Source organism: Microcaecilia unicolor, chromosome 1 (genome assembly GCF_901765095.1).
Source record: "Microcaecilia unicolor chromosome 1, aMicUni1.1, whole genome shotgun sequence".
NCBI lineage: Eukaryota > Metazoa > Chordata > Amphibia > Gymnophiona > Siphonopidae > Microcaecilia > Microcaecilia unicolor.
This window is the reverse complement of record NC_044031.1, coordinates 519,078,735-519,099,448: the sequence shown is the minus strand read 5'-3', so window position 1 is coordinate 519,099,448 and position 20,714 is coordinate 519,078,735. Positions and strand designations below refer to the sequence as shown.

General features: G+C 40.9%; 1 protein-coding gene across 1 annotated transcript in view; it reads right to left on the bottom strand.

Annotated features, from left to right (window-relative positions):
• Window positions 1-654: 654 nt before the first annotated feature.
• CRISPLD1 (cysteine rich secretory protein LCCL domain containing 1) overlaps window positions 655-20,714 on the bottom strand; it is an 88,520-nt gene continuing 68,460 nt past the window's right edge. Inside the window, exons 13-14 of the mRNA XM_030190176.1 lie at window positions 12,754-12,887; window positions 655-941 (exon numbers count right to left, since the gene is read on the bottom strand). Of these exons, the coding sequence (XP_030046036.1) occupies window positions 890-941; window positions 12,754-12,887 (186 nt within the window). The 3' untranslated portion in view covers window positions 655-889. The remainder of the gene's footprint in view (window positions 942-12,753; window positions 12,888-20,714) is intronic.

Below are 20,714 nucleotides of genomic sequence, written 5' to 3'. Positions count from 1 at the left end.
ATTATACTTGTATCTCTAGCACTGAGGCATGACCACTTACACCAGCCCTTTGGCTGTCAGAAATGTTCACACTTAAGCACATACATGTCTACCTATCCAGTTATGCTAGCATTCTATAAAGGAAAAGAGGTCCCTACTTTCCTTTATAGAATATGCTCTAATCAGGTGCCCTCTGGGCACATACATATAGGTATACTGTTATAGAATTACCCCCTAAGGGGTGAATTCTATATGTGGTGCCAAAAAAAAGTTGTGTCAAAAAAAGCGCTATTCTATAAAACCCATTTTTAAAGTTTGGTGCAGTATATAGAATAGCATTTACGCCTGTGAATTGTGCCTAAAGTTAGGCACAGCCATTTGTACCACCTGAAACATGGTGCAAATGTATGTGCCTGAATTAGGCGCATAGCTCCCTTATTTTATAACTACATGTGTAATTTTTAGGAACACCCCGTTCCACCCATGACCCTCCCTTTTCGAGCTTGCATGTAGAATTAGTGCATCTATATATTTCAATTAAATCTAATTAGTGCCAATAATTGCTCATTGACAAGTCAATTATCACCATTAATTAGCTCATTCAATTAAATTGCACACACAAATGCATGCACCACTTTTAGCAACTTTTATAGAATTCAGGTGTAAATGTGTGCATGCCAAAGCCCTGGTATAAATATATGTATATAAAGTAACTTTTGTTTTGAGAATTTGGAGGTACCCACACAGGGAAAAGTATGTGCACTCTATGCATCTCCACTATTATAAAATCATCATCCCCAATTTATGAATTGGGCTACATTAATTTTGTTGACTTCTTCCCACCAAGTGCACTGGTTTCATGTTTTTGTTTGTTGCTCTTTCTTCATTGTTTCAAGCAGGTTTGGTGAACTCAGATGACAGAAAATACTCTGAATGCTTTACTTCCTGGTGGATTCTGTAAACTAAAAAACAAATGGAAATATAAAAAAATAAGACAGATCTCCTAGTTCAAACCTGAACTTACATACTAATATAATTCAGTCAATATGTATGAAACACCTTCCTGGTGTATCCAGTTCTACTCTTCTCCTATTTTATTCTCACCTCAGTCAAAATGACTGATCCAAATAACTTTTATTTTTTCAGAATTTTTTTTTAAACCAAAACACCATGAAGAATTCCAATCAAACAGTGTGCAGAACAGCAAATGTTGAATTTATGAGCATAAGTACTAAAAGTGGAGGAGTGGCCTAGTGGTTAGGGTGTTGGATTCTGGTACAGGGGAACTGAGTTCAATTCCCACTTCAGGCACAGGCAGCTCTTTGTATATGTAAGCCACATTGAGCCTGCCATGAGTGGGAAAGCACAGGGTACAAATGTAACAAAAAAAAAAAAAAGATGTTAGTGATGAAGCATGTTAATCAATGACTAGGTACTGTCAATTGTTTAACACCAATTATTATTATTACTTATCTAATTTATTTACAGTATCCCCCAGATTCTATATATGGCGTCCAAACCTGCCAATAATTGAGTGCTAAATGGTATTAATTGGCACATCTTGCTGTGCGCTGTTCTATAACACTGTGCACCTAAATCCTATTACACAACTCAAAAGGGGATGTGGCCATGGGAGGCGCATGGACAGATCAGGGGCCTTCCTTAAGTTTGTATGCAGTGATATATAACACCAAGGATATGCACTCAAATTGGGTACCGGGAATTACAACTGGTTTCAGCAGACGCAAGTCCTAGGTCCAAAATTTGGGCACCACAATCAGCACTCAACACTATTCTATAATGGGTGTTCATCTTTCATTGTCCATTATAGAACAGCATTGAGCACCAATTTTTTCAGCGATGATTTTTAACCATTTACTAGCCCATGACCGTCCATATGTATTAAGATTACCATGAAACATTCCTGTTGACTTCTTTATGTATTAATGCTGGATTTAAAATTTGTACCTATGAATCATAACGCAGCCCTTCTAACCAGGAAAAACAGTAATTGTTAAGGTATAGTTGAGTATCCCTTGATAGAAAAATAATTTTAATATGCAGCAGTCTCAGACCATCCTACTTACTACCTGGAATAAAGACTGAACCTCTAACCCCCCCCCCCCCCCCCCCCCATCATTATTCCTCTGAAAACTGAACTTATCTCTAGGTGTCCCCTACTACCCCAGCTCACACAAAGATAGAACCTCTGGGTCTATCTCTGCTAAAGTAAAATTCTTTCTTGAAATAAAGTTTGTGTCTCTAAGAGCCACTTGCCATCTCTTACGATCAAGCACCAGGTCCAGCCCCTTGCAATAGTGGAAATATGATTGCTAGGCTTCTCTTGAGGTTCACCCTCTAGACTCCAATAAAGTCTGATTTCACTCTTGCTGCCAAGGTGTCCCATACAAAATACTGTCAATTGACCTTGTGCTTTATGCCAATCAACATGCAAACATGAGGGATTTCACTGAGACTATGAGAGGCTGGGGAAAACAGCAGGCCCACTATATTGTCAAGCTTTATTTTTGTTGTGTGTGTGTCTATGTGCCAGTGCAGAGAGAGGGAGATGAGTGTCTGGGCTCAGTGATCTGATCGTTGTTAGGGTGACAGAGAGTGAGAGTTTTTGTTTGAAGAGAGGAGACTGGAGGTGGTACTTGAGATGAGGATGGGACTTATGGAGTGAGCTCCCACACTAACCCCCTTGCAGCCCATAGTAAGTGGCCACATTTTTGGGGGATCTTTAACATGGGTTGCAGGGGTTACTTTAGAATATTGTGCTATTAAAATGGACTGGTGTGATATTCAAATCATTTAACAAGACAGGAAAGGCTCCTACCTGGCTAAATTGCACTCAGCATTCTATCTGGCAATATTCAGCAGCACTTAATTGGGAAATGCCACTGACTATTAGCTTTGACTACTGTGGAACTGCTCAATTAGTGCTGGGGCAGTCTGTGGACATAGTTGGGGAGAAGCTGGCAATTATGTGGGCATTAGACATAGTCAGTGCTGGTTCCCAGAAACCTAACCAGACAAATAGAACTGCACAAAAGGCTGTCCTATCTCTGCCCACTTACTTATAGAGAAGCCGGTAATGAATATTATCTGTCATCCGCATAACTTCTGGGTCGGCAGCTGGCCCCGAATATTCAAAATGCTTACTTCTGCCCATGACTGTCAGCAGCTTAAAAACTGCAGGCATAGCACCACATACATAGAGCAGAACTGTGTTTCTCTTACAAGATCTCATGTTTGCAATTAAAAAAACCCAGATATTATAAGCAAAGACATAGCCTACAGGTCATTTTTTGTTAAATGTTCCCTGTAAATGTGTGGTAAAATTGGAATCCCATAAGAATATGTTTTAGAAACCAGCTCATTTGATTTCATTCTTGGAATCCAAGGGCGTTGCCACCTCTGTTGTCTTTGTGTTAACATCTACTCCCTGATTTAGATATTTTGTATGATTCACCATTTTTTTTAGGTATGGGTTGGAGATTTGAGTTTTTCCTTTCATAGTGCCTTGGTTCCCCTCTTGTTACTGATAGATAGATAGATAGATAGATAGATAGATAGATAGATAGATAGATAGATAGATAGATAGATAGATAGATAGATAGATAGATAGATAGATAGATAGATAGATAGATAGATAGGCAGGCTAAAGTGCATATTATAAAAATAATAAAATACAAACATGTTAAACATTTCTAAAAGGCCTAGGAGGTTTCTACTGCACCTTGATTTACCACGGGAGTCACCAACCTGCGGTATCTCAATAGCTGACTCTCATAGGAAATGAATAAAACTGTTTGTGAGTAGTGCTATTCATCCAACCCTGTAGCATCAGGCTGCCAAGACATGACCTGATGCTGGTGGGCCATCTCGTAAAGGTGCTGACATCTTTAACTGAAAGTAGTAGCTAGAATGCCCCTCAAGCGATATGCTCTTCTAGGGCTCCCACAAATCAAGCCTCCCCCCCCCCCCTCCCAAGTGAAGCCCTCAATTGTCCTTCCCAACCTGAAGGCCACCCCTATTATTAAGACTTCCTGAAAGTCCCCCCTCCCTGATCGGAAGCCCCCCCCCCACATGCCCCTGTCCCAGTGCCGTAGCGAGGGCGGCTGACACCCGGGGCTGGTCGCCGCTGCGCACCCCCCCCCCCCTGGGTGCAGCACGGCACTCCTCTCCCCCCCGGAGCGCATTCTTACTTCAATTAGGAAGCGAGGGGCGGGCGAGAGGGCTGATCCGCCCCCAAATGCATGTCGCTGGGAGCTGCGTCGGCTCCGCTGGTTCCTTGCTCTCTCTGCCCCGGAACAGGAAGTAACCTGTTCCGAGGCAGAGGGAGCAGGGAACCAGCAGAGCCGACACCCCCCCCAGCGTCGTGCACCCAGGGTGGACCACCCCACCGCCCCCCCCCCTTCCTACGCCACTGCCCTGTCCTTCTGAAAGCCTCCTCCTCCTCCTGTGCCTTTCATTGGTGCTAGCGGTTTCTGCAGGAGCAATCTACTGATATGTGTCGATGCAGAAATTTGACAATGTTTTCCTTTGGAAAATATTGTATAGCTGTACATTGCTTATTTCCCTGAATGCTTACTTAGGGGACAAATTTCAAATCTCCCAGGAAACTTGCAGGCTTACACCCCAGGATATTGAGGGAGCTCAGAGAGGTTCTGGCGGGTCCTCTTAAAGATTTGTTTAATAAATCCTTGGAGACGGGAGAGGTTCCATGGGATTGGAGAACGACGGAGGTGGTCCCTCTTCACAAAAGTGGTGATAGGGAAGAAGCTGGAAACTACAGGCCGGTAAGCCTCACTTTGGTTATTGGAAAAGTAGAGGAAGTGATGCTGAAGGAAAGGTTAGTGAATTTCCTGGAAGCCAATAAGTTTCAAGACCTGAGACAACATTCGTGTCAAACGAATCTCAATGAATTCTTTGACTGGGTGACCGGAGAACTGAATCAAGGACGTGCTATAGACGTAATCTACTTAGATTTCAATAAAGCTTTTGACATGGTTCCCCACAGGAGGCTCTTAAATAAACTGGAAAGGCTAAAGATAGGACCTGATGTGGTGAACTGGATTAGGAACTGGTTGACGGACAGACTCCAGAGGGTGGTGGTTAATGGAATTCGCTCAGTTGAGGGAAAGGTGAGTAGTGGAGTGCCTCAGGGATCGGTGCTGGGGCTGATTCTGTTCAATATATTTGTGAGTGACATTGCCAAAGGGTTAGAAGGTAAAGTTTGCCTTTTTCCAGACAATACTAAGATTGTAACAGAGTGGACACCCGGGAGGGAGTTGAAAACATGAAAAAGGATCTGCAGAAGCTAGAAGAATGGTCTAAGGTTTGGCAATTAAATTCAATGCGAAGAAATGCAAAGTGATGCACTTAGGGAGTAGAAATCCACAGGAGACACATGTGTTAGGTGGGGAGAGTCTGATATGTACAGACGGGGAGAGGGATCTTGGGGTGATAGTATCTGAGGATCTGAAGGCGATGAAACAGTGCGACAAGGCGGTGGCCATAGCTAGAAGGTTGCTAGGCTGTAGAGAGAGCGGTGTGGCCAGCAGAAGAAAGGAGGTGTTGATGCCCCTGTACAAGTCATTGGTGAGGCCCCACCTGGAGTATTGTGTTCAGTTTTGGAGGCCGTATCCTGCTAAGGATGTAAAAAGAATAGAAGCAGTGCAAAGAAAAGCTACGAAAATGGTATGGGATTTGCGTTACAAGACGTATGAGGAGAGACTTGCGGACCTGAACATGTATACCCTGGAGAAAAGGAGAAACAGGGGTGATATGATACAGACGTTCAAATATTTGAAAGGTATTAATCCACAAACGAACCTTTTCCATAAATGGGAAGCCGGTAGAACAAGAGGACATGAAATGAGATTGAAGGGGGGCAGACTCAAGAAAAATGTCAGGAAGTATTTTTTTTCACAGAGAGAGTGGTGGATACTTGGAATGCCCTCCCGCGGGAGGGTAGAGATGAAAACGGTAATGGAATTCAAACATGTGTGGGATAAACATATAGGAATCATGTTCAGAAGGAATGGATCCTCAGAAGCTTAGCCAAGATTGGGTGGCAGAGCCGGTTGTGGGAGGCGGGGCTGGTGGTTGGGAGGCGGGGCTAGTGCTGAGCAGACTTCTACGGTCTGTGCCCTGAAAATGGCAGATACAAATCAAGGGCAGGTATACACAAAAAGTAGCACATATGAGTTATCTTGTTGGGCAGACTGGATGGACCGTGCAGGTCTTTCTCTGCCGTCATCTACTATGTTACCACGTTACAGTAAATCTGAAAGCTATTTCTTAAAGGAAGCTCCCTATGGGGTCCTTTAACTAAGCTGCAGTAAGCACTTACACATGCTTAACACAGCTTATAATGACATACCATGGGTGTGCGCTAAAATGGTCATTAAATTGGAAAATTGGACATTTTCCAGCTACAATAGAAATGGCTTTAGTATGCAGGAAAAACCCACATAAGGGGTGCTAAGGCCACTTTTGCCACAACCTTGAAAAAGGGTCTCTATGGATTTTGTCATGGACAAAAAGGTACCTATGAATTAAAACTCTGTATGTAGTTTACTGCTTCTCTTCCCTTCTCCCTACACCACCAGCCCATGTAAACATAGTTAAAATAAATGCATTTTGAAATGGTACACATAATATTATTAGCCAATGAAGGGAGGGCAATTTTCAGTCAGGGAAATTTATCCAGATAACTGATTAGTTACTCTGGCAAATTCCTTTGCAACAACCTTCTTGGTCTCTACAAACATCCTACATCACCCATTTTAATTTTTCTACATATATTTTCTTGCAAATACAAATTTGGTATACATTACTTTTTCCTTTTGGAGCGTAACTGAAACTTGTAATTTTCCATCCCTTCCCATATTTGCCTTCTAAATATTATTATGTTTGGAAAGTGGCATGGTTTTATGGTTAAACCACTGAACTTGACTTGAGCTTGCCAATGTAGTTGTTTGCTTTTACAAATGAGAAATTTTCTGCTTGTAGATTTGTACATAAATTTGAGAAATAATAACAATCCTTTTAAAATGTTGTCAATGCAGGTTAAATAGGCATGTAAAACTGTAGCAGAGGACTAATGTCAATATAAGATGATGAAGGCCAGAAAAATAACCATTGGGAGTAGTGAAGTTCATGGAGTGAAGTTCTTCTGTGGGACTTGGGAGTAATCGTATGTAATCACCTTAAGGTGGCCAAATAGGTAGAAAAGGTGACAGTGAAAGCTAAAAGAACAGTTTGGTGCATAGGGAGAGGAATGGCCATCAGGAAAAACGAGGTGATGTTGCTTCTCTGGTGAGACCCCCATGTACAATTCTGGAGACCGCACCTTTAAAAAGATATATTAATGTTGGTGTCTGCATATGAGAGCAGACTTAAAGATCTCAGTATGTATACTTTAGAAGAAAGGTGAATGAGGAGAGATATGATGGCATAAATGCACAGGATGAGAGTTTCTTTCAATTGAAAGGAAGCTCTGGAATGAGAGGGCAGAGAATGAAGAAGAAAGAGGACATACTCAGGAATAACCTGCGCAAATACTTCTTCATGGAAACAGTAGTGAATGCATGGAATGGCCCTGGTGGATGTGGTGAAGACAAAACTGTATTTGGATTCAAGAGAGCTTGGGAGAAGTACATAGGATTTCTAAGGGAGAGGAGGAGATAGTAGAAGCACGAATGGGCAAACTGGATAGGCCAAGGTTTTTACTCCATTCGTTTTCTGTGTTTCTGTATTTCTACATTAAACTCATCCAGCCTGATAATCAAATGCAGTATTCATACTGCAGCAGCCACTATTCAGAAAAGTGCCCTATCTGGGCCCTATCTCTGAATTTTAAGTGGTATAATTCTATAATTTTGAGACTACATATATGTGTCTATGCTAATAAAAAATCTAGGTACATTTTTTTTAAAATAGAACACTAGCATAAACAAATACATATGTGTTTATGCACTTATCTGTGAGCACTCATACCAGCATAAGTACTAATAGATGTTATTGATGAAGCATGTTACCCAATGCTTAGGTACTAAAGACCATTACAATGCCTTACCACTAAGAGTTCCTGTAGATAGTGCTAAGATCCATGCAAGTTAATTCAAAAATATTTAGGGACCCTTTTACTAAGCCACGTGATAGGCACCTATGCACTCCCAACGCATGCCAATTTGGAGTTACTGCCTGGATACCATGCCGCTGTTGCGGAAATTTCATTTTTGACGTGTGTACAAAATATATTTTTTATTTTCTGACGTGCATAGCAGACACGCGTCAAGTGGCTTTCTATGTGCATAGGTCAATACCACAGAGATAACGCGTGAGACCTTACCGCTAAGTCAATGGCTGGTGGTAAGGTCTCAGACCTGAAATGGACACGCGCCAATTTTAATTTTGCCGCATGTCCATTTTCAGCAAAAAATTTTTAAAAAGGCATTTTTTACAGGCGTGCTGAAAAATGAATCATGCCTACACTAGTGCAGGCCATTTTTCAGTGCATGAATTGAGGTTCCATGGGAGTTGACTTAGGAATAACATCAGGTAGTACTTTTTACAGGGAAGAGGGTGTCCTCCAGTGGGATTTGGTGGAGATGAAAATGGTAACAAAATTAAAAAAAAATGTTTGGGATAAACATAAACACTGCAGTGCTTAGATGACAACTCAGGTACTTAGGAAATAAACCCAGGGGTCCTTTTACTAAGGTGTGCTGAAAAATGGTCTGTGCTAGTGTAGGCACGTGTTTTGGGTGCATGCAGTTCCATTTTTCAGTGTGCCTGTAAGAGAGGCATATTTTATATTTTTGCTGAAAATGGATGTTCGGCAAAATAAAAATTGGTGCACGGCCATTTTGGATCTGAGACCACCTTACCACCAGCCATTGACGTAGCGGTAAAGTCTCTCGTGTTAACCATGCGGTAATCACCTATGCGCGTCAAGTCGGAGTTACTGCCTGATTTTCACCATGCGCAAGAAAATAAAATATTTTTTCTGGCTCACATAGCGGATGCGCATCAAAAATGAAATTACCGCAAGGCTCATACGGTAGCCGGGCAGTAACTCCAAATTGACACGTGTTGGGCACATGTAGGCACCTACGCAGCTTAGTAAAAGGGTCCCCCAATGTCAGACAGATTTCTACAGTTTGTAAGCCAATCATAGCTTGATAGATCTTGATGGACCAGAGTGGGGCTTCAACAGCAGCTGCAGTAGTTGGGAAATAAGGCCAGTGTCAGGCAGACTTCTACAGTCTGCAACCCAAAAATGGCAAGGACAGATCAAGATCAAGTATATATATGTAACATTACATCATACAATATGCTATGAGTTTATTTTGTTGGGCAGACTGAATGGACTGCACAAGTCTTTATCTTCCATCATCTACTATGTTATTATGGTGGTAAACTTAGAAGCTCTGTTCTCATTCTGGATATCTGAAAGCTGGCATTTAGTTGTCCATATTACATGTTCATTCAGATTCCAATTTTACAAAGGCAAGATGTGGATGTCAAACACAGCAGTGTGTCCATATGGCAAGGGGTGTGATCTGAGCATGTTTAGGGTGGGAATAGGGATGGCCCAAAATATGGTCATCCAACTCCGATTACAGAAGGGGAAGGGATATCCATGTCTAAAAAGACAGACGTTGTTGTTTAAACATGATTCTTATTGCTTCCAAGTTATAGAAAAGTGCTCTGATTGAACAGCTGTCCACTGGAGGGACTTAGGCATGACACCTCCTTAATTTCCCATTGGTTGCTGTTTTCCTTCCTATCTCCTGAATGTTAAACCAGCAAGGGATATCAGGCTCTATGACAGCTTTGGGTACTGTAGACATACTTTACAGAGCAATATGTAGGTCTAAGAAGTAGCCTAAGGGTTAGTGCAGTAGAATAGGAAACAAGGGTCTCAGGTTTAAATCCCACACTTCAGCTCTTTCTTGCATTTTTTTTATTAAATTGTAGCCCTCCATGGACAGAAAAATTCCTATTGTTCCTGAATATATGACACCTGCAAGCCTGGAGTCTATTGAAGTATACATTTAGGTACAGTAGGCATTTTTATGTTCCGGTAGGGCTTACAATTAAAAAAAATAAAATAAAAAAAAAACAGCTGAAGGAGGATTTGGACCTGGTCCTCTGATTCTCAATCCATTGCTCTAACCATTAGGCTACCCTTCCGCTCTTTATGGGCATTTATGTGGACATGTTATAAGATGCACCCTGCTATGCTCCACACAGATGTCGATGGTCTTTGTTTTCTCCTTTCATAATTTAAAATTTCAGTTTGTAAAATGGATGTTCATGCTGAATGTTTCCAGTTTATAGCCTGTTCTAAAATACATGTGAGTTGGACAGCCATTGTGACAATCTGAGTTGGGCATCCTTTCTAAAATGCTGCTTCACATTACTATGTTATAGTGGGCTTCTGCACTCCTCATCGTTATCTCTCTGAAAATTTATTTTATCACTGGGTTTCCCTCACTACTCATACCGAAACAAAGATAGAGCCTCAAGACAGAGCCTCTGGGGCTCTCTCTACTGAAGTACAATTCCCCCTTGGAATAGAACATGCCCACCTGTAATATTTGTGCTATGTAAGATATGGGCATATTTACAGAATATTTACCCTCATATAAAGCAATTCTATAATGAGGGCACCTACACTTAATCACCATATATACATATAAATTATAGAATTGTTTATAGTTTATTAGTTTTACTATACCGTCTCTAGTTGCAAAGTGTGTATTTGAAGAATAATGCTTAGACACCCTGTTAGCAATTTGCATGGATATATGAGCACATATGTGTTTTAATTGCTAGTATTCTAGACATTTGCACATATATGCATGTAAACGTGGGTTTCTAGATTATAGAATTGCTCTTTAACCCTAAGGCATCACATCATTGTTAAAACAGCACTTGTGATACCTGTAAGCAAACGTTAATTGCTATTTAATAAATTGGCTTCTTAAAATGAATTTAGCTAGCAGTCCTAGAAACTCTAAATGAAAGTACAATGTCCTTATCCAACACTGTATTATCTTGCTTTACAGCGATAAAAGAGCTGCTCTAATTTCTTAGCAGCTAGTTAGGGTCACGGTCCATAAACTTAAGGAAAGCAGGCAGTTCTGATACAACTGAAGTTCCAGGCAAACTATGATATGAGTTCAGTTGTATTACTTTTAAAATCAGCAATGCTGGCTTATTCATCTGTCCTTCCAAGGAGCAAATGAATTTCAGTGACATTGAAAATGTACAGGAATTCAAACGGATCTGCAAACAGTGGGGTTGATGTTAAGCAGCACGGTCCCTACTTAGAGATAAACAGATGACGTATCTGGTTATCTATCAGGCTTATTTTCAATAGTGATCGCCGGCGATCTTCCGACATAAATCGGGAGATGGCCGTCGATCTTGCAAAAGCAGCAAAATCGGTATAATTGAAAGCTGCTTTTTTGACACCATCGCCACTTTCCCGTCGCCGAGCCGGTGAAAGTTCAAGGGGGCTTGTCGGCAGCGAAGCGAAGGCGGGACATGGGCAGGCATGGGTGTGGCTACCAGATGGCCGGCTTTTGCGGATAATGGGAAAAAAAGCAGCGTTAATCAGTATTTCACCGCTTTTACTTGGTCCTTTTATTTTTACGACCAAGCCTCAACCTCAGAAAGGTGCCTGAACTGACCAGATGACCACCGGAGGGAATGGGGGATGACCTCCCCGTACTCCCCCAGTGGTCACCAACCCCCTCCCACACTAAAACAATAAAAATAAAAACCTTGTTTGCCAGCCTGTATGCCAGCCTCAAATGTCATACCCAGCTCCCTGACAGCAGTATGCAGGTCCCTGGAACAGTTTAAGTTGGTTGTAGTGGACTTCAGGCAGGTGGACCCACGCCCATTCCCTCCCTACCTGTTACACTTGTGGTAGTAAGTGTTGAGCCCTCCAAACTCCCCCCCCCCAAAACCTACTGTACCCGCATGTAGGTGCCCCCCTTCACCCATATGGACTATGGTAGTAGTGTAGAGTTGTGGGTAGTGGGTTTTGGAGGAGATTTGGGGGACTCAGCACCCAGGGGAAGGGAGCTATGCACCTGGGAGGTATTTGTATATTTGTTTAAAATTTTTAGAAGTGCCCCCTAGGGTGCCTGGTTGGTGTCCTAGCATGTCAGGGGGACCAGTGCACTACAAATGCTGGCTCCTTCCATGACCAAATGCCTTGGATGTCGCCGGGTTGGAGATCGCCGGCATTTTTTTCCATTATCGCTGAAAAACAAAAACGGCCATCTCAAACCCGGCAAACTCAGGCATTTGGCCGGGCTAAACCGTATTATCAAAAAAAAAGATGGCCGGCCATCTTTTTTGATAATACGGTTACGGCCAGCTGTAGCGCCGCCGCCAAAATAGATCGCTGGCGCTCTATTTCACCGGCGACGTTCGATTATGTCCCTCCACGTGGATTTTAAATAGAACATTTGGATCACTGAATACATGGTCCTAAACGTAAATGAATAAGTTATCCATTTAAGTTAGAATTCTTATTTCTGCAGATATTACTTAAACTTATAAAGTGTTAATTGGCTACCTTTTGGCCCCATATTCAGAATGCTTCCATCTAAATGGATATTGAGATAGCAGGCTAAAATGTATGGATTACAAATTAAAAACAATGTGCATGGTTAACTCTGAAACTAACCACATACATTATTTTGAATATTAACCTGAAATAAACATAGGCAGTACCTTTCTGAAAAGATTCCATTTTGAAATGAGCCAATGTACTGTTTCTTTTTGTCTACTGGCATGACATCAATATAACCTCCTTGCTGGTTGCGTAATACTCCAGCATGCACTGCAGCACGACAGATACTGGATAACTGCAAACAAAAGAAAAGTAGAGTCAATGCAATCTGCTTTTGAAAAGAATTATCTTTAAAACATCTCAGATGTATTGCTAGAAAAAAAGAAAAAAAGCAAACATTTATTTATTCATTTATTATTAGGATTTATTTACCACCTTTTTGAAGGAATTCACTCAAGGCAGTGTACTTCTCAAGCTATGGAATATGTCAAGGTGACCCTTTATCTGCTCAAATAATGGCAGGAAAAATAGTTTTTTTTACTGAAAGTTCACAAAGATCAGTGAACTCCTCCGGTTTGTCCAATAGTGGCACTTAGAAACTGTTTTAGAGTCACTTTCAACATTTTTGGACTATTTCCTTAAGCCTATAGCACATCAAGTTAAATCATTTATTCATGACATTACTGATTTTTTGAGACAAATTGAGTCCTTAGATACATCAGGGCCCATGTTGTTTGTGACAATGGATGCTACATCATTATACACGTTAATTCTCCAACAAGGCGCTTTGGAAATAATTCAATCCACATTAGATCAAAGAGTGATGTCACTACGTATTTCTATTGAGTTTTTCATGGAGTTAGCTAGACTAGTGCTAGAAAAGTGCCTGGGAAGTCCTTGATAAAAAGTTTGAGGTGGAGTCATTAAGTATCCAGAAAATGGTGATAGGGTAACGATCTAAATAACTCAAGAGTCCTTTTACAAAGGTGCCATAGAGTTTTTAACGCATGTGTTAAATATGCGTATGCGAAACACTAGAGATGCCCATATATTACTATGGGTGTCTCTAGCATTTAGCGGACACTAATCATTAGCATACGCTAAAAACACTAGCACACCTTTGTAAAATGCTGTACTAAGTTATCTGCATGGCTATCAAGATAGCAGCATTGAATGTTAACACTATTTGGAGAATTGCTGCACTTACCACTGCTTATGGATATTCAGCATTGGCCATTATCTAGATACCAGCATTGAATGTGAGGATTCTTTTCTGCCACTTTGGCTGGTGTTTAAGAAAATCTGATCACCATAGCTAAATATCAACCTTGTTTTTTTTATAAGAAAAAAAATGCAAATTCTGACATTTACCTCCAATTTCTTCAGAATTGAGGGGATCAGCTCTGGAGTCTTTGTTCATCTTTATGGATGTTTTGCTAAGACCTCATTATGATGATGAAATCATATGATAGAGACTCATATTGCATTATTAATTTAAACTCAATGAATCTGTTAGAGACCCCATAGATCTCATTGCAGTCACCTTTGATGTAGAGTCTCTGCATATCAATGTACCTCAGATAGAAGCCCTTGCTAATATTAGAGATTTCAGAGTACTCACAATTTCTAATGGAACTTGCATCTATTGCTCTTAGCAGAAACTATTTTTGATTACAGGATCAATTTTTTCAGCAAATCAAAGATACAGTAATGGGTATCGGCATCTGACATTATGAATCTTAATATTGCCAATTTTGAATGGTTATTTTTATAGAACACTATTTTTAGAATTAAGAAAATGGTATATTTATAACATTTTCATGTTATGAGAAGGTAGTTTAGATCAGTACTCGATGGATGATTAAATTCCAAGGATTCCAATCTTGAACTGCATTATGATTTTTGGAAATTTTCCTTTTTATATATTTTGTTTATGTAACCCTTGAACCCTCTAGACAGTACTGGATGCTGGCAGTGGCGCTCCTAGGTTGGCTGACACCCGGGGTGAATCGCTGATGCGCCCCCCCCCCCCAGGTGCAGCGCCCCCCCCAGCGAAATTACACCACCCCCGGGTGCATTTTTACCTGCTGGGGGGGGGGGTGCCGCGCGCCTGTCGGCTCCAAGTACGCTCGTTCCCTGCTGCTCCCTCTGCCCCGGAACAGGAAGTAACCTGTTCCGCGCAGAGGGAGCAGCAGGGAGGGAACACGCTGACTCTGCCAACAGGCGCGCGGCACCCCCCCCAGTGGCGTGCACCCGGGGCGGACTGCCCCCACCTTGGTACGCCACTGGATGCTGGCTAAGCTCTTCAGGTCAGTCAACGTCTCTACTGGACTGGGTGCAGGTCAGGGCCAGGCTATATCCAGTAAGCTGAGGGGTTTTGTCACTACTTTTTTCAGCTTTAACACAGTGCAGGAAAACCACTCTGACTCCACTGGTTGCTTTTAATAACTTTACTAATAGCAAAATCAACAGGAACATTCAGCAACAGGTAAAATTGAAATAGTCGTTTACTCTCATTTTTTTCAGGAGCAATCTTGAGGCATGGTAATCCCTCATACTCAAAATCCATTCAGCAATTTACCCTCTATACCCTTCCCACCTGACAGGATAATCTGGAGCTACAACTTGTCTTCTCTCTTGCCTCTCTTTTCCCCAGCTGCTAGACTGTATTCAGGACTGGATCTCCTTCTCCGTCCTTCTTCCATAAAGGTTTGGTTCCCTTCACCCACCTCCAGGTCAGAACACGTCTATCCCTGTTCCACTCGAAAAGGGTGGTATTCTCTTTTCCTCCCATGAAGCCCTCTTGCTCCAACCTCTCTGTTCTTTCAGCAGAGATTACTCATTCATGGCAGCCCCTGCATATTGTGCCAGGTAGGATACCCCCTCACTCCACGGGTCTTGGTAGGGGTTAGGGTAACCAAAGACCTTGTGCACAAAATGGCAGACATTTATTTTATGTATTTACAGTATGTATGTATTCATGACACTTATATCTCGCATTAGCCCAAGTAGAACTCAGGTTCAGTGTGGCTTACATAACAATTAGGAAAGCATGAACATGTTCAAAATATATTAACAGAAAAAAAAATACATCATACAATGTTAGACCAGTAAAACCTACTACTACTACTACTACTATTTAGCATTTCTATAGCGCTACAAGGCATACACAGCGCTGCACAAACATAGAAGAAAGACAGTCCCTGCTCAAAGAGCTTACAATCTAATAGACAAAAAATAAATAAAGTAAGCAAATCAAATCAATTATTGTGTACAGGAAGGAGGAGGGTAGGTGGAGTCAGGTGGTTACGAGTCAAAAGCAATGTTAAAGAGGTGGGCTTTCAGTCTAGATTTAAAGGTGGCCAAGGAAGGGGCAAGACGTAGGGGCTCAGGAAGTTTATTCCAGGCGTAGGGTGCAGCGAGACAGAAGGCGCAAAGTCTGGAGTTGGCAGTAGTGGAGAAGGGAACAGATAAGAAGGATTTATCCATGGAGCGGAGTGCACAGAAAGGGGTGTAGGGAAGGACGAGTGTGGAGAGATACTGGGGAGCAGAAGAGTGAGCACATTTATAGGTTAGTAGAAGAAGTTTGAACAGGATGTGAAAACGGATAGGGAGCCAGTAAAGCGACTTGAGGAGAGGGGTAGTATGAGTAAAGCGACCCTGGCGGAAGTAAAGCGACCCTGGCGTTCCTGAGTTAGGAACAGATGTAATTAAATACTGAGTGGGTCTTTCATTTATTTATTTATTTAAATTACTTTATTTATTTTATTCATTTTTCTTCACCCCCCCCCCCCCCCATTACATTACACTATCAGTCATTACAGTATCAGTTTTCTCCTCACCCATTACAGTACCAGAACTGTACCCTGGCACATCCACTACATATCTCCTCCCAGCCAATAACCACTCCCATTAGTCATCCCAGTCCCTGGCCAGGAGCCAGATATGACTCAGTAATCCTCTATGGGAACTCACCCAGACTCCACTCCATTACCAGTTCTCCCCAGGGGGGTTACATTTATTTCCAGACTTTCTATATCACCCTTCACAGAGTGCAGCAGAGAAGTTTACAGTAAAGGTTGTAAATAAGGAAGAGACAGTTAAAAGAAGGAAGAAAGAAAGAAAAACATCGTTGGGTCAATATTCAAAGTGTTTTAGCCAATCAGAAATGGCTATTGACTAGTTAAATCATTTATTCAGGGCAATCTGCTAATATTCAGTGGCACTTAACCAGTTATTGTATTTTGGTAAAACGGCCTCATAGTAAATGATGGCCAACAAGGTGGCCCTAGCCACTAAATGTGATATTAAATACACATACTTATTCTTGTTCTGTCCTTGCTATGTTCAGATCATAGACCATAGAAGTCTGAAGTCTGCCCAGCACTGGTCTTACTTTCCAACTATTGGTGTTGCTATTTAAGCACTGCTAAGTTTTATTTTGATTCCATCCTCTTTCCATATAGGAATTTTGTGTTTATCCCATGCATTTTTTAATTCTGTCACTGTTTTTGTTTCTACCACCTCCCCAGGGAGGGCATTGTAGACATCCACTACCCTCTCCGTGAAAAAATTCTTCCTTGTGTTACTCCTGTGTCAACCCCTCTGTAACCTCAATTTATGCCCGCTATTTCTACTGCTTCCCCATCTATAGAAAATGTTTATATATTAATACTTTTCATTAATTTAAAAAGCCTGTATCATATCTGCCCTATCTCTCCTTTACTCTAGGGTCTACATATTTGTGGCATCAAGTCTCTTTTCATGCATCTTTTGAAACAAACCCCATACCATTTCTGTCACTTTTCTGTGGACTACTTCAAGGCTTTTTTTATGTCCTTAGCTAGGTAGAACCTTCAAAACTCAACACAATACTCCAAGAAAGGCCTCACCAATGACTTCTACAGGGCATTACAATTTTCTCTGTGCAGTATGTCATCTTTCTGTCTACAGCCTCCACCTTCTCACAGTGTTCTACCGCCTTGAGATACTCTCACCCCAAGGTCCCTCTACTGGTCCATGCATATCAGGTTTTTGGCCCTTACTACATATAGCTCGTATGGATTTTTACACCCCAAGTTCATCACTCTGCACTTCTTTACATTAAATTTTATTAATTGCTAGACTTTAGACCATTCTTCCAATTTTTGTAGATCACTTCTTTTGTTACCGATTCCTTCCAGGGTGTTCATGCTGTTGCAAATCTTGGTGTCATCCACAAAAAGGCAAACTTTTTTTTTTCTAATCCATTTAATCCTTGATGTTCTTTTGACCAGACAGCCTCCTTCTCTCTCCTTGGTCTTCAAATTATTATTATTATTTTATTATTTATTGCATTTGTATCCCACATTTTCCCACCTCTTTGCAGGCTCAATGTGGCTTACAATACATCATGAATAGTGGCAGTATATTAGGAAATAGACATTTAGTGTTACAGAAGGATCTTGGGCAACATGATAATGATAAAACATGATAATAGTATAACAAGCAGATATTGCAAGACAGTTCTGAATATATGTGGAGGAATTATGTATGTCCACATTGGTATTCACTGCTAGCTGGTTATATTATGTGAGATAGCCAGTTAGCCACTATGCGCTATCTCGTGCTGAATATTAGTGCTTAGCAAGCTAAGTGCTATTTAACCAGCCAGGAGCCATTCCTGGCCAGATAAATAATGCTGAATATCGACTGTGGTATGTATAAGCACCATTTCTAAAATTGCTACTTTATATATGTATGCAATTTATACAAGTATATCTACTATTATACATATAAATGGCACATAATTCTAAAATGCACCTATTGATAAGCACCTAAGACTGGTTATTACAAAGCATAATATTAGATATATTAGCAGAGAATCCCACGAAACTCCAAAATCACCGTACCTCAAACGAAGCCTTTGCCAATCATTCACTTAATTCTCAATCCATCCTAGTAAATACATTCTCCTTCTATATTATGCTTAATGATTTTATGTGAGCTTTCTGCAAGATTCCATATGAAATGTCAGACCCAAATGTGTTACAGACAACAGGAGCAAACTGCCTAGTGCTTACAGAAATACCCATGTTACTGACAGAAAAGCTTTTAATAAGGAAATATGTAATTTCAATAAATTGCTAAACAATAGCACTTCTAGAAAATCACAAAATTGAAATTCAAATGATTTACACTTTAGTAGAAAAGTACTACAGGGAATGAAGCGAAAAGGCTAAGTTTGACTCTAATGGCTAGAAATAAAAATAAAATCCTTGAAGACAGAAGATAAAAGGCTTTCATTAAATCACAAAAAAATGTTCTAGCTCATCCTACAGAGTCTACGGGTCAACAGCCACAGCAAGCTGCCAGAATACATTTCCTAGAAGCTGAAGCTAATTTCTGCCTTTAAAAGCACTACACTACTACTTTTCACTTCTTTACATTCTCTGTAACCCAATTTATTTTCCATTAATGTATCCCAACTCTACTGGTAACCATTTCTATATTCCCTTTATCTCTGTAGGCGGCTAGTGACCATTATTGCTGTTGCCTGTTAATTTACTGTTTAAAATACAGTACTACACATAGGATAGATAGCTTGGTTTGGCAAAGAAGATGAACAGCTCCCTCTGGAGCCAAATAATTGCTGCTGAAATGTCTGACCTGCAGATCAGCAGAAGTCAGATCCTTTCATCCATTTTCATTCAATTTCAGTAGAGAAAAATAGGAATGTAAGTACTAAAATGCACAGAAATGAGAGCTAAAGAAACCTCAGATTCAATTAGTCTACTCCCTTGTCTAGGATCACTTCACTTCTGCTACAATCTCCATTTCAAACTCAGGGGTCCTTTTACTAAGCTGTGGGAAAAAGGGTCCTGTGGTATTGGTGGGCAGCATTTTTCCCATGCGCCAGGGTCCTTTTACCAAACCCGGAAATGGCACGCGCTCCAGCCAGAACTACTGCAGGCGGATGCATTGGGCCAGCAGTAGTTCTGTTTTTATTTTGTCATAAGCTTACCACCATTTTGTAAAAGAACCCCTCAGTGACTTTAGTTTTACATAAGTATTACCATAGTGGGACAGACCAAAGGTCCATCAAGCCCAGCATCCTGTTTCCAACAGTGGCCAATCCAGGTTGCAAGCACCTGGCAAGATCCCAAAACAGTACAATACAATAGTTTTAATGGAATGTAACAGATTTAGAATCTTAGAAACACACAAGGATTAATGAGCACTTATAAGAAGTTAAAAACTTAAAAAATGATAATACATTATGAAACATATTGAATGGAAATAGAACTTTAAAAACAAAACATGAACTATAAAACAAAAAGATCTGTATTTGTAATGTACTACTACTTATCATTTCTATAGCGCTACTAGACGTACGCAGCGCTGTACACTTGAACATGAAGAGATAGTCCCTGCTCGACAGAGCTTACAATCTAATTAGGACAGACAAACAGGACAAACAAGAGATAATGGAATATTAAAGTGAGGATGATAAAATAAGGGTTCTGAACAAGTGAACAAGGGTTAGGAGTTAAAAGCAGCATCAAAAAGGTGGGCTTTTAGCTTAGATTTGAAGATGATCAGAGATGGAGCTTGACGTACCGGCTCAGGAAGTCTATTCCAGGCATAAGGTGCAGCAAAATAAAAGGAACGGAGTCTGGAGTTAGCAGTGGAGGAGAAGGGTGCAGATAAGAGAGATTTACCCAGTGAATAGAGTTCCCTGGGAGGAATGTAGGGAGAGATGAGAGTGGAGAGGTACTGAGGAGCCCAAGGTTACAAGGTTACAAGCTGATGAGACAGGAAGGATGAGAATGTATTTTTACAATGTATTTGTAATCATTTTTTAAAGTTTGTATAACGTCTTGTAAGTGCTTATTAATCCTTGTGTGTTATGTACATATACTTATTCTTGTATTTATATTGTATTTTATAGACTCCTGAGGCAAGCACTTTTCTGAAACACAGTGCCATGTCAAGTCATTATTTTTAATTTTTTTAACAACTTTTATGGAATAAGATGAACATGTCATCTGCCGTCTCCCTGGTACTCTTGGAAGAGTCTTGTTGATCATGCGGCTCTTTTGTTTGACTAGGGACGTTTGTAGCAGATCCAGTTCCTCCACCT